Below are 15,283 nucleotides of genomic sequence, written 5' to 3' on the forward strand. Positions count from 1 at the left end.
TGGGGTGGGGTGGGATGGGGTGGGATGGGGTGGAATGAATGGGAGGGGATGGGATGGGTCAGGACCGGACCTGAGGGAACAGGATGGGAATCACTCATGGACCATACTCAGGATCTCAATGTACCCTCCCCATGCAGCTGCCTCACCTTCTACCCCCTCCACAGAGAGTGGAGAGCAAGCAACATGCTCTTTTGCCCCGTGCTGGCTGAAGGGGGGTCTGCAAGAGGTCTGGCGGGTGGACCTGTTTCTGGTCAGCTGAGTAGTTCACCTCCATCTCAGGACGACTACAGACATTCTTCCCCGGATCATAGATCATCGGTGGGGGTCTCCCTCAACCCCTCCCTGTCATCTCCTGGCATCTTTCAGGAGGAAGCCCCCAAGTCTAGTTGCAGAGACGATACACTGGGGCAAATATTAGGATGCATGACCAAACGCCCTACTGTTGTGGTGGTAGAGGGGAAACTAAACTAATTTAATGCCTGGGCCAGCCTCATGGTGGGTGGAGCAGCTGGGAGGCAGCAGGGGAGAAGGAAGGCTTTTATTGGCCGACCGGGACATGGTTTTCATTCTGTTCTTCTGGGCTGAGCAGCCGCCCTTCAGGGGGCAGGGGATGGGGAGGCGTCCAACCTCCCTCTCCCAGGGCTTAGATCAGAGCACCTTTTCTTTATTGTTTTGCCGATGGGGCTTCTGCAGATACAACATCACGCGAACATCCCTGGGTTTGGACATGAGCCCCACCTGCTCTCCCCCACAGGGCACTTGGCCTACAGTCTCCTAGGTGTACTGGAAGGTATCTGAGCACCTGGGACCAGCCCACCTGTCTATTTCATTCCACCGAGGAATGAGCTGAACGATTCCTGCCCGCATCTGGCTCCAAGAAGAAATAAACCAATCAGGGCACATGGAGATAGTTTCTCCCTGAACAGGATTGACATCTCCTTGCGGGCACCTGAGGGAGGTCAGGAGTTATAGTAAGAGTATCCCCCTCTGCTCAACAGCAACCCAGTCACTTCTTCAATGTTGTCCTGTCCCCCATCTCCCCCACACACCTGCTGGCCGGGGTGAGTGAGCCCCACTTGCCACTTTGTGTGCGGGCGGCATCTCCTGCCACTCCCCACTCCTGGTGAAAATCCTCGTTCTGTCTGCAGCCTCCCTCATGCCCTCCCCCTGGCCAAGCTACAGCCCCTGGAATGCGTGGAGAACAGCTCTCCTGTTTGCCAAGCCACACTCACCACCATCACTGCACTAACAGATGGCACGCACATTGGTGAGGCAGGGAGTTATTGTAAAGATACGAAACCAAGGCACAGAGAAGAGAAAGTCCCATGCATGGCTAGGGAGAAACGACAAAGTGCTATTTGGGACCCTTAGTCATTCATTCATTCATTCATTCATTCATTCATTCATTCATTCAATGTTTGGGAGATTTTAGAGTCAGGCAGACCTGGCTTCAAATTATCCCAAGATCACTAGCAGATACCTCCAGTAATTACCCTCACTGAGCCTCAGTTTCCTCATTAGTAAAATGGGAATGGTAAAATTCTGGTTTCAGAGTGTTGTGAGGACTAAAGGAGACAACAGATGAGGGGTACTGGCAATGTCCAATGCACAGTAAGTGCACAATACATGAGGGCTCTTATTTTTTTTAACTTTTATTTTGAAATAATTTCAAACAGAAAAGTAGCACTAATACTTTAGCATGTATTTCCTAAGAACAAGAATATTCTTCTGCATAACCACAGTGTTTAATATACTATAAACATAATTTACATTTGTCATATTGATACAATTATTTTTTCCTAATCTGAAGTCCATATTCCAGTTTTGTCAATTATCCCAATAATGTTCTTATTATACTGCAAAAAACAAGCCTCCTAAGAGATCAAGACTTACTTTTAACTCTGTTTTTCTGTAGACTGAGGGGATATGGTCAAAGTACTGTGTTCAAAAATTACTTGGAGCTGGGTGCAATGGCTCATGCCTGTAATCCCAACCCTTTGGAAGGCCGAGGCAGGAGGATTGCTTGAGCCCAGGAGTTCGAGACCAGCCTGGACAACATGGTGCAACCCCCTCTCTACAAAAAAAAAAAAAATACAAAACGTTAGTTGGGTATGGTGGTGCACACCTGTAGTCCCAACTACTTGGTGGGCTGAGGTAGGAGAATCACTTGAGCCTGGGAGGCAGAGGTTGCAGTGAGCCGAGATCGTGCCATTGCATTCCAGTCTGGGTGATAGAGTGAGTGAGACAAACAAAAAACAACAAAAACCAAACATACTTAGTTTCCTTTTTTTCCCCTTTAGTGTGGTTATTTTAGTAATTTGAAATACATTTGGATTCATTTGTTTCCATTTAAACTCCATTTTAGGGTTTGCCACATCCTTATTGATTTACTATTAGTTTTTTAATACATATAATATTTATATAATTCTGAAAATGAAAACTCAGAGAAGCATCACTGTCACAAACTCCTCTCCAGTCTTCGTCCCTCACCTCACCCTTCAAAGATAATCAATTTTATTCGTTTCTAGTTTATCTTTCCTTTTTTTTTTTTTTTTTTTTTGAGACGGAGTCTCACTGTGCTCCCAGGCTGGAGTGCAGTGGCGTGATCTCGGCTCACTGCAAGCTCCGCCTCCCGGGTTCACGCCATTCTCCCGCCTCAGCCTCCCAAGTAGCTGAGACTACAGGCGCCCGCCACCACGCCCGGCTAGTTTTTTTTGTATTTTTAGTAGAGACGGGGTTTCACCATGTTAGCCAGGATGGTCTCGATCTCCTGACCTCGTGATCCACCCGCCTCGGCCTCCCAAAGTGCTGGGATTACAGGCTTGAGCCACCGCGCCCGGCCGCTTCTAGTTTATCTTTCCTATGCTTCTTTTTGGAAAAGAAATTAGCTGATACATACACTTTTTCTTATTTCCTTTATTCCTTACATAAAAGACAGTATACTACATATTCTCTTTGCATTTTGCTGTTTTCACGTAACATTTCCTGAAAATCACTCCGTATCTGTTCAGAGATCTTGCCCGGTCATTCTTATGGCTGGGCAGCACCCCACTGTGTGGCTGTCTCCTAGTTTATTCAACTCATCTCTTATGCTCTGACATTTAGGTAATTTCCTATATTTTTGCCATTACAAATAATGCTGCCACGAGTGTGTGTACTTATGTATTTTCATACTGTTAAGATGTGTCTTCAGGGTAAATTCCTAGAAGGGGGTTACTGAGTGGAAAGGCAAATGTCTATGTAGTTTTCTCAGATGTCGACAAATTATCTTTCATGGGATTTTGCCATTTTGCATTTCCACCAGCAACGAATGTCTAAGAGGACCTGTCTCCCTACCGCCCTCAGCAGCGCGGATTGTCAAGCGGTTGCATTTCTGCCTGGCTGATGAGTGACTTTTAATTAGCATTTCTCTTAATATGAGTGAAGCTGAACATCTTCTCCTTTGTTTAAGGGCTATTTTTATACCTTTTATGTGTGTGAATTGTCTGTTCCTATCTTTTTACATTTTCTTATAGGATTTTAAGTCTCTTTTCCTTCAGTTTGTCCATATTCTTCATCTGTTAGGGACAGCTCTGTTATTATTACTGTGTATTGCATGCCTTCTCTGTGCCGGGTGCCGTACTGGATACTAGCAGTCCTGGGTCTGGGATAGCCATAATTTAGAAAGAAAGATAAACGATGACACCACGACCTCAGGGTTGTAACAGGCGCATGAAAAAGGTGGGAGGGAATTCTCTGCCTGATAGAACTCAGGAAGGCTTCACGGAGGAGGTGACCTCTAGAAAGCTAACTATCAAAACTATAAAATATGGAAAGGCAAATAGACCCAGTGGGGAAAGGCCAGAGCTCTGCTCCATGACTCTCTCCAGCACCTTTGACACCCAGGCTTGGAACTGAGCTCAGACCCTCCCACCTAGACCTCCTCCAGAGTCACCCCAGTATCCTTCCTTGGAGTCCCAGCTCTGCCTGGCATGTGGCCCACCAAGGCCTGCCAGCTGCCGCAGCAACTCTCACCCACGTGGGCGAGGACCCAACTTCTCAGTTGTTTCAGGCACAACTGGCCTCGCTGTCTTGTTTGTGAGTCTGAAGGCGTGCGTGTGTCCAAGAGAAGAGTGACAGAGGACATTAGAGGCTCATACCCAGGAGAAATGTAATCCATTATCAAGAGGTCCTGTTTCCTCCACATGCCTGACATCTGTGGGTTTATAGCTAAAATTAGCTTTCACCTTCTCTCTGCCACCTGAGACTTTTACTATCCCAGTCTGGGAGGATTCACATCCCTGTCTCCCCCATTTTGCCCCCCAGAAAAGAATCCAGGAATGGGTTCGTGGACTGGCTAGTTGTGAGGGATTGAGTTGTCAAAGGCCTGGCCTGCAGCGGTCAGGAAGGGCTTCTGAGCAGGCAGCGGGTCTGAAGTAGACTGGGAAAATCGAATGGGATTCAGAGAAGCTGGAGAGGCAGTGAAGAGTGTGAGCAACACAGGAAGACGAGTCCTGCACCCGGCACAGTGTGCACATCCAAAAAAAGTCAATAGCATTTGTAGGATGAATGGGTAGATGGGTGGATGGATGGAGGAATCCAGCAACTATGGAGGCCTAAGCAGGGACAGACTCAACAGGGGTAATGATGCGTGCACGTACAAGCCTGGGAATGTTGAGTATTAGGGCAGGTAAACAGCTGAGATAACCAGGCCCTAGATGCAGACAGGCTTGAACACAGTAGAAATCTATTTCTCCTGTCTGAGTCCAAGGCACAGTCCAAGTCCCGTCATGGGGCAGCTGTCTTCCTTGTGGTGATTCAGGCACCCAAGCTCATTCTCTTCTGTGGTTCCACCAACCCTGGCCTAATGCCTTGTGGTCTGCAACTGTGCAGTGGAAAGAAAACTTAGAGGAGGCACACCCACTGCTTAAAGGCGCCAGCCTGGGGTGGGGAGGGGGCGGGATTAGAGAGATGTCGATCAAAGGATATGAAATTTCAGTTAGGAGGAGAAATACATTCAAGAGAGCTATTGTACAACATGGTGACTATAGTTAATAACAATGCTGGACACTTGAAAATTGCTAAGGAAGTAAATTTTAAGTGTTCTCACCACACACACAAAAATGATAAGTGTATGTGGTAATACATATATTAATTAGTGTGATTTAGCCATTCCACAATGTTTACATATTTCAAAACATCATGCTGTATAGCATAAATCTATGCAATTTTTATTTGTCAATAATAAATAAAACCCAGCCCACAAATTCCCACCAGGGACACACATCATTTCCACTCATGCTCCTGGAGGGGGTGGCCACTCTTCTATGTACTTGGGACCCTGAGCCCTTTTCTCTTTAATGGGTCCTGCCAAGTGACAGGCCTCAGGCCCCTCCCCTGCTGATGATGGCTTCTATAAACCTGAGCTTACTCTCTTGGGCCCTCCAAGAGGTTTGCTGGCCTGTACCTCCGTACTTCCTGGTGACAAAAACTGCAACTTCGGGCTCTCTTCACTGGGTAAATTTGGGCCCTAACCACCCCTTCCCTCATGCCTACGTGCACACAGGTGCTTGCCTGTGCATGCACACACACACACAGACACACACACACACACACACACACACACACACGAGAACCGACCGGCTCAGGAGAAGACTCCAGCCTGCCCTCCACACTTGCCCCTAGGGAAGCCTCCTCCACAGGGCATGAAGAACAATGCCCAGCTCCAGGTTCAGACCCACGCCCCTTTCAAAGATACTGAGAGAGGCCGATCAAAGGAGTGCACGCAGGAGGTCTAGCGTGTCCTCTTGCAGATGAAGGGGTCCAAACCAGCTACCCCTGCTTCCAGAGTACACAGCAATAGCTCCTGCCCAGCCTGCTCAGCCTCTGGCTTGGTGCTTCTGGCTTCTGGTGCTCGCCTCCTTCAGGAAGCCTCCTGGATTGGCACTCTGACCACAACCCACCATGCAATATCTCAGTGAGGGCTCATTTATTTGGTTCATGTTTGCTCTGTGAAAAGTTCTGGAGTCATTTAGTCTACAGGGCTCCTCTTCTTCATTGCAGAGTAACTCTCCAGTACAGAGTGTGCGTAATTCTCCATCCTCGTTTTTTCTTTTTCTAGTTCATGTCTCACCCTGGAATCATCTTGTATCTTCACACGGTCAAAGTCTGACTCTCTCTGATTGCACTTGCAGGTGGCCTTGATACAGGGGCAATGCAGCCACCGTCATGGCGTGGGATCAGCTCAGACACACCTGTCCCTTCCTATGCAGAGAAAGGGACTTCTTTTCTTTGTTTCTACAACGTTTTAAAGAGAACATTGTATCGGTCCTTTACCCTTTGCCCTGTAAGCCATGAAACAGCCTTCAGGAAAAAGAAACACACACACACACACACACACACACACACACGTGTCTGCTTTTAAAAAATGTCTAACCAAGACCTGGTGCGGTATGGCTCATGCCTGTAGTCCCAGAGCTTTGGTAGGCCGAGGCAGAAGAATCACTTGAGGCCAGGAGTTTGAGACCAACCTGGGCAACATAACAAGACCCCCAACTCTACAAAAATATAAAATATTAGCTGAATGTGGTGGCGCATGCCTGTAGTCCCAGCAACTCCAGAAGCGGGGCGAGAGGATCGCTTGAGCCCAGGAGTTTGAGGCTGCATTGAGTTGTGATTGGGTAACTGCACTCCAGCCTGACCAACAGAGTGAGACCCTATCTCAAATAAAATAATAATAACAATAATAATAATAATAATAATAAAATACTGATCAAAACAACTTTCCATTTTTGAAAATTGTACAGGCTTTATTTTATGTGAAAAAATATACATGTTAAATAAATCCACATTTTATTCCCAGAAGAAACATTCAGAAGTGGCTTAAAGAGTTTGCTTGCTTCATTTTTCTTCCTTTTTCCTCTCCCTCTCTCTCTCACTCTCTCTCTCTCTTTGTTCTCTGATTTCTTGTTGACCCCACTCCCTACTCTCTTCCTGTCTGCTCCATGGGGCACCTTGCTAACAGACTTCATGTTTTTATACATGCACATCTTCGTTTGGGGCACATCTATTTTAATTAATGTAAATGGGTTGTGTTGTGCATCTCACGCTCTGACTTTCTTCTCTCGGCTCTGTTTTAAGCTCCTCCATTTGGCCGTGCATGCATCAAATCTGTTACTTCTGACTGCTGTGTGTGGGGAGGAAGGAACACTGGCTTTGGCATCAGATGGATCCGAGGATAGAAGAGGGAGGCTGGTGTCCAGGACACGGGATGTGTGAAGACCTAGGGGGATGAGTTAACTCAAAGGGCAGCACCAGTACGCCTTCAACACTAGAGCCCCTTCTGTTCTGCTCCAGCAGGGCCTCCCTCCTTGGTCACATTTATAAAATGCATGCTGTCGTTCTCATGTGTCCAGCCAGGGGCTGCCCAGTAGCCTGGCTGGATCAATTTCAGAGGAATTTGTTTGTTGGGGGTGGCAGCTGGGCACACACAGCAGAAAGCGTGGGACCTCCCTCCAGTGGCATTTCAGGGTACAGGAGGGAGTGATGGTAGGGACAGGAGGGATAATATGGGGTGACAGCTCATCTCATCAGCCCACCTGGGCTGTGGGGACCCTGCCTCTAAAGCACTCTCACCCCTAATCCCTGGCACAGGGAGGCAAGAGTGTTGGCAGTAAGTGGGGTTAGATCTTCATTTTTGTCCCCTCCCTGCAAGCTCCCAGGACCAGGAAACAGAAAACCCTCAGACAAGGGCTGGAGACCTCAGGTTTCGGGCAGGAAGGGTCTGGCACAGGGTCCATGCCCAAATATCGGAGTGGGTCCTGCAGGCCTGGAGCCAGTCTGGCAGGAGGGGCAGATGAGAAGGCTCCCCGTCAGTCTCCACCACCAAGGGCCGAGCAGGAATCTGACGACAGGGTTCTGAGTTCAAGTGCTGACTCTGCCCTTCCTGGCTCCAGGAGTGGCGGGGTCGGGGGGAGGGCGGGGGCAGGAGTGGGCAGCTCACAGGGGAAGGAGACAGGGAGTGGATGGGCCTCAGAGGCTCTCGTGGCTGAGACTCCCTGGCAATCATCTCTCCTTTGCTGTTTGGTCATGCTTCCCCAGCCCCAGGGACCCAAGGGGTACCCCTGGGACTGCTGTGTGTGTGGCAGGGACGATGCCAAGCCCCCAGTCTCTCTCCAGTCTGAGCACTTGAGTAAGGAACATTTGAAGAAAGGGCTCTGGTGCCAGTTGCAAAATCACTACAAGGTATTGCCCCATCTTAAATATGACACTTAATGGGTGTGAGTTGACTGAGCCCCCTTCCCCTGCATGGAGGGTGCTTTGGTGGTGTGAGTGCCTGCACACCTTGGGGATCAGGGCTGCCAAAAAAGAGGGAAGAGGGGATTCTGGGGAGTCTGTGAATGTACCTCCTTCACAGCCCTGTCAAAGCCTTCCCGCCGGCGCCAGCACTCCTCGCCCACCCCCAGCCCCCCAGCATCCTTCTCTGGTTCCAGGCTTCCCACCTGTTCATGCTGAAAAGGAGCGCCTGTCTGCATGGCTCTCCCCTCGCTGAGAACAGCCCCCAGAAGAGAAAGGGTGCGGGTGACACCAGAAACTCTCCAGTTCCCCAAACCAGTTTCCCCAGCTCCAGACAAAGGAGGGTGGTCCCAGCTCCAGCCTGAAAGGAGATCTGGCTGGGCTGGATTTCCGGAGGAGCCTCTAGCCATTGGCATCTTGCCGTGAAGGAGGGAGAAGAGTCTGCAGCTCGCTTGGGCCCCAGAACAGAGAACATTCCTTCCCCTTCACCCTTGTCTGATGTCACCATTGGAAATAACAGAGTGGCTAACATTCTTGAGTGTGGTGTGTCAGATTCTGTGCTAAGAGCGTTATCTCACCTGAGGTAAGGGCTTCGATGATTTCCATTTTGTAGATAAGCAGGCAGAGGACTTCAGGGTCAAGTGACTTGCCCAAGGTCAAATAGCTCCTGAGGAGGTGGACCAGGGAAGTCTGACTTCCCAGCTCCGGCTGTATACACAGCCCTGACTCCACGCTCCCCTAGGAGCAGGTGGCTACATTCAGCTGTGAGCAGATCTGGGTCCCCACGGACTTCTTACTCCCATGAGCCCCTTGGGCCATGGTTCTCACTCTGAGCATGGATGGGTATAAGATTTGCCTGGGAAATTTTCCAAAATGCACCTGTCTTCTCCCTATCCCTGCTGGTATTAGAATAGGTTGGGATAAGGCACACAACACATATATAAGAAAAGCTCTCCAAATGATTCTGATGCTGTTCCCTTGCCCAGAGATATGCTGTCCAGAGATCTGTGCCCATCAGACCCCAGGGAGACACAGACTCAGTCCTCTCCATGCTCAGAAGCATCCCGTTAGCTCAGCTGTAGACAGCCCCCCAGCTGCCACTGGATTCTTGCCCCCACCCTGAGGATCAGAGGTGCTACCTGTTTCCAAGCCAGGTGGAAGGATGCAGATGTGACCACATAATTACATATGTCATGTGCCATAAAGTGTGGGGACAGCATGGAGAGAGGAGTCAAACTGCAGAGATCATGCGTCTGGCCCTGCCATTCCAGAACCCAGTGCCAGGGAACGTCACCAAGCCCATCCTGCACCATGCATCGCGCGTGTTCACCTCCTTTTGCGTACATTCAAACACTGCCACAATGAAAACATGGAGTTTTTCCCTAATGGTTTGCAGTAAGGATCAAATAAAGTCATGTGCTTTTGCCTCTGCACATGTGAGGGACGACTGAACAATTAACAGGATCATCTTTTAATTCTCTCTGGAAGAGGGTTCGAGGCAAGGTCAGGGCCCCATCCCTGCCTAGAAGGAAGGACACAAGGCCCAAAGAGAGTGACCGAGTCATGGGTCTGCAGTTTACTGGGGGCGGCGGGGGAGGTTAGATAAGAAAAATAACACCAAGGCCGGGCGCGGTGACTCGTACCTATAATCCCAGCACTTTGGGAGACCAAGGCAGGCGGATCATCTGAGGTCAGGAGTTCAAGACCAGCCTGACCAACATTGAAAAACCCCGTCTCTGCTAAAAATACAAAAAATTAGCCGGGCATAGTGGCACATGAGCATAATCCCAGCTACTTGGGAGGCTGAGGCAGGAGAATCGCTTGAACCTGGGAGGTGGAGGTTGCAGTGAGCTGAGATCGCACCATTGCACTCCAGCCTGGGCAACAAGAGGGAAACTCCGTCTCAAAAAGAAAAGAAAAGAAGAGAAAAATAACACCAAATAACAAATACAAAATTAGCACAAACATGACAATTTATGTAGAACGAGAAAAGAAAGCATAACAAATTACAAGTGTTAAAAAGCGGAGAACTACCACAAAATCACAAAACACAGAAAAATAACACAACATTTTTATTAGTTAACAGCCCAATCTGCCTCTATTAAAATTTTCCTGTATATTATTTGGGGGGCTGCATACTTTTTGATTAGCTCTTCTTGGGACAATTTTGTAATGTTTTTCTCCATGGAGAAAATAGAAAGATATTTCAGTGTTTTCTCTAACATGGTTAATCCAAATTTGGTTTTGATTATGGACAGTTTAGAAAATTCACATTCACAAATTATTATTGGTATTGTCATGTAACTGTTGAGGGTTGTTGCTAAAGTTGGGGAAACCCCTATCAGTTTTTGGACATGAGCTATAAGATTTCAGGGCATTTCAAGTTTCCTTGTTCAAATCAGTCAGAAATTTGCACACCAAAAAATCTGATTCTATTACAGAATAGAAATACATTCTACTACACATGATTCCCACTTAAAAAAAAAGTATTGTGACCAGGCAAGATGGCTCACGCCTGTAATCCTAGCACTTTGGGAGGTTGAGGTGGGTGAATCACCTGAGGTCAGGAGTTCGAGACCAGCCAGGCCAACGTGGTAAAACCTTGTCTGTACTAAATATTAAAAATTAGCCAAGTGTGGTAGCAGGTGCCTATAATCCCATCTACTTGGGAGGCTGAGGCAAGAGAATCACTTGAATCTGGGAGGCGGAGGTTGCACTGAGCCAAGATCGTGCCACTGCACTCCAACCTGGGCAACAAGAGTGAAACTCTTTCTCTCTCTCTCAAAAAAAGTATAGTATGCATTATAGGATTGTACTGCCATTGAGATGAGCCCAAGCTTCTGATGTTATGCATTCGATGGTCAGAAGAATGTTCCCCAGACCAGTTTCTGGCTCTTTCATTTCAAACCTTACTTCTCCAACACTACCCACATATACCACAGTCCAGCCTCACCAGACACACTCATATCGCAAACAGCTGCTGGCCCTAAGCCTTCATGTCATGGCATTGGAAGAGTCAGTAGTGAGCTGCAGGAGTCGCCCCAGAAGCCATTTCTACACTAGGATGACTAGCAAGAAGCAATATATACATGGAAGTGGCTGTGAGCCACGTAAGTGAACCCCACTTAACCCTAACTCAATGTTCCTCCAACTCAACTTCCCCTTAGCTAGATCCCCAAATACCCAGAGCCACCCCAACACCATCTGTCAGGAGAGGAAGTGTGACAGGGGGCAGCAGAGGAAAGGGACAATGGACTTAACCAATGCCATTTAAAACTATCTTACTTTAGTCAAATTTATAAAACCAGATGGCCATGTACACACCGTGCGTGCTAGGGCCTCTCCCGGTGCAACCTTTCCAGGTAGTGAGCCTCCAGTCCAAGGTGGGTTTAACCTCTGCCTCCCACCTTCAATTCAGCAAACATTCTGACCAATTGACCCACCTGGCACAAAATATCACCCTGGGTGTGGTGTGGAGGAAGGACTAAGAAACTAATACCCAGGCTCCACCGTTAGGTGTTTCTTACTTAGTGGAGGGGATGAGTGGGTCCAGCAAGGTGCTAAGGGTGGAAAGTTCAAAGAAGTTGGCTTCAGGGGTCCTGGGTTCTGGTCCAGCTCTGCCACATAACCTCCCCGGGCCCGTGTGCTGTGCTGCAAAATAAGCATGGAGAAGACCTTTTTTGAGAGCGGCTGGGAAAGCACACTGTGAGCTGCAGATCCCTGTGCAGGCACCAACGGTGAGAAGAGTCGGTGGGTGTGGCTCAGAGCAGCCAGGAGAGGGTACTCCGGGCAGAAGACTCTGTGTGCCGGCGCAGGCCCCCCGCTGGCTGCCTCTGAGGGAGACTGGGAGAAGAGAGGCAGGTTCTTTTGCTTTTTCATAGAGATGGGATCTGGCTCTATTACCCAGGCTGGAGTGCAAAGGTGCAATCATAGCCCAACGTAAACTTGAACTCCTGGGCTCAAGGGATCCTCCTGCCTCAGCCTCCCAAGTAGCTAGGACTACAGGCATGTGCCATCACACCCATCTTTTTATTTATTTATTTTTTTGTAGAGAGAAGGTCTCACTATGTCACCCATGCTGGTCTTGAACTCTTGGCCTCAAGCAGTCCTCCCACCTCAGCCTTCCAAAGTGTTGGGATTACAGGCATGAACCATTGCACCCAGCCGGAGAGGCAGGTTCTGAATGCCCCCAGCAAAGAGGGGTCCTGGAGATGTGGGGAGTGACTCCCTGAGAAAAGCAACACTGCAAATCAGCCAGTGGGTACAATGGGAGCCAGGGGTGGCCTGTTCTTGCTAAATGACTCTCAAGAAGTCTTCTGATCACAAGGAATGAAAAATGTCCCAAAGTGTCTGTCCTGGTCTACAGGTCAGGCAGCTGGGGAAAGTGCCAGGTCAGTGTCTGGGCCACTTGCTTCCTGCTGTTCCTCAGTGGTCAGTGGCACTGAGTGGTGTGTGAGCCCCTACTCAGGTAGCCTCAAGGGCCACCTACGCAGTAGAAATGTGCTCCTCCTTCCATTCTGTCCCCACCCACTAAACACTCCTATGATCTCTAAGATTACTACATCTGCCTTCTCACTGGTCTTGACTCCACGCTGTCTCCCCACTAATCTGCTGTGCATTCATTCATCTGACAAATACTTACCAAGTCCTGTTATGTACTGGGCACTACATTTTTCACTAGGTACAGCTCTGGCCAGAGTGTGTGAAGGGAACAGACAAGTAAATTGACACCACAGTGAAATAAACTCCATGACCCAGAAAGGACGGTGCTCTAGGAGTATGTAGACAGAACTCTTAGGCTGTGGGGAGGGGAGTAGGAACCCTATGCCAGGACTCTCTTCCAGTTATCTGGCTGTGCCTTGAGAGGCATCACAACCTTTCCTGGCGATAGCAAAGACAGCGGCTGCATAGCAAGAAATATTTGGGAGGGCTCTAGAGATCTGTTTTCCCTGATACCTCTCACTCTTCCCTGATATCCCCATTCCAGTCAACCAGGAGTCATAATCCACAAACTAAAATCAGATTTAGAAATGAGGCCAGGCATAGTGGCTCATCCCAGCACTTTGGGAGGCTGAGGCAGGAGGATTGCTTGAGGCCAAGAGTTTGAGACCAGCCTGGGCAACATAGTGAGATCCCCATCTGAATTAAAATTTTTTTTTAAAAATTAGCCAGGCACAGTAGTAAGCATCCGTTGTCGTAGTTCCTGGGGAGGCTGAGGCAAGAAGATCTCCTGGGCCCAGGATTACAAAGCTGCACTGAGCTGTGATCGCACCACTGCACTCCAGCCAGGGCAACAGAGCAAGATCCCATCCCTTAAAGAAAAAAAAAGAGACAGAGAGAAATGGGCTGTGTCAGAATTTTGCTTCTGTAATTGATCAAGGCAAATGGATTTCTGATCCTTCAGCCATCTCAGATCAGTGGTTTTCAGCAGAAAGGATTCATTACATCATGGAGTATTTATTATTCTCTATCTACTTTCTGCCCTGGGTTAAAGTTTTTATCTCCACGTTTTAACACCTACACCCATTAGAATACGCTCATATAGTGTATTTCTCTGAAATACACTGATGTAAAACATAGTGCTCTTTCACTGTTAAATTCCCTAACTCCGGGTGGGTACATAGCCTGAGTCTGAAAAGAGCCACAGTTTCAGCGATGTCTGTACCACCACAAAGAAGGGACTGCTGGCTCCTCCAGGATGTGAGAATGCGTGTTACCCTTCACCTCACTTTTGCTTGGTCCATCTCCCACGGACCCCACAACAGGACTTCAGAAGTGGGCTGCAGCCAGGGGCTAGACCACTGGAGGACATGCAGACAGTCCTCTCCCAAGTATGTCTCATCTTGGTCCTTCTTGGCGTACCTATATCATTTCTACCTCACCAGGACCTGGCCCTCTTTGATACCCAATTCACAAGATAGGATATTAGACACACAGCTCTCAAATTTACAGTAACTGCAAGAGATCACTGAGGCTGATGCTAGGATCTAGTGTCCCAGTTCCAAATTCCCTGGAAGGACTCTGAACATCTCAGTTTGGTCAGGATTCCATCCCTGGACCAGTCAACTCTGGTCTGACAGACACGTATATCCTCATAACTCTTCTTGCTGTAATTATGTAGAATGGGATGGAGCAGTTTTCAGAAAGGATAAAGGTTGGTTGGGCTGACAGCCCTACAGATGTGCAACCAGCATTTTTTGTTTGTTTGTTCATTTGGTTGGATTTTTTTGAGATGGAGTCTCGCTCTGTCGCCAAGGCTGGAGTGCAGTGGCATGATCACGGCTCACTGCAGCCTTAACCTTCCAGGCTCAAGCCATCCTCCCACCTCAACCTCCTGAGTAGCTGGGAACACAAGTATGTGCCACAAGTATATGCCCTGGCTAATTTTTTATTTTTTGTAAAAATGAGGTCTCCCTATGTTGCCAAGAATGGTCTCAAACTCCTGGGCTCAAGCAATCCTCCTGCCTCAGCCTCCCAAGGAGCTGGGATTACAGGTACCCAGCCCGCAGCCAGCTTTTAAGGAATGCTGGAAATAAATGCACACACAAAGCAGACTGAGAGGGACCACGCCATCATTCCCCCACCATACCGTATACCTTATTTTTCCATCTACTGGGAATGACTTCCACCGCTCATCCCACCCATGGACCATCCCAGAGAACTCCGTGTGCCCAACTCAGATGTCACCTTCTCTCTGGTGTCTTCCTTGACCCCTACAGATTAGAATATTTGTACCTCTATCTGGGCTCACCTTAGTTCACATTACATTAGTCTGTTATAAGTGCTTTTCTTTTTTTTTTTTTTTGAGACAGAGTCTCGCTCTGTGGCCCAGGCTGGAGTGCAGTGGCCGGATCTCAGCTCACTGCAAGCTCCGCCTCCCGGGTTCACGCCATTCTCCTGCCTCAGCCTCCCGAGTAGCTGGGACTACAGGCGCCCGCCACCTCGCCCGGCTAGTTTTTTTTTTTTTTTTTGTATTTTTAGTAGAGACGGGGTTTCACTGTGTTCACCA

General features: G+C 48.5%; 1 protein-coding gene across 1 annotated transcript in view; it reads right to left on the reverse strand.

Annotated features, from left to right (window-relative positions):
- Positions 1–8,690, reverse strand: part of LOC105538284 — a 44,556-nt gene extending 35,866 nt beyond the window's left edge. The window contains 3 exon segments of the mRNA XM_011978097.1: positions 6,113–6,178; positions 7,157–7,261; positions 8,385–8,690. Of these exon segments, the coding sequence (XP_011833487.1) occupies positions 6,113–6,178; positions 7,157–7,261; positions 8,385–8,690 (477 nt within the window).
- Positions 8,691–15,283: the final 6,593 nt, after the last annotated feature.

The sequence above is a fragment of the Mandrillus leucophaeus genome, unplaced genomic scaffold (genome assembly GCF_000951045.1).
Source record: "Mandrillus leucophaeus isolate KB7577 unplaced genomic scaffold, Mleu.le_1.0 Scaffold189, whole genome shotgun sequence".
In the NCBI taxonomy this organism is placed as follows: Eukaryota; Metazoa; Chordata; class Mammalia; order Primates; family Cercopithecidae; genus Mandrillus; species Mandrillus leucophaeus.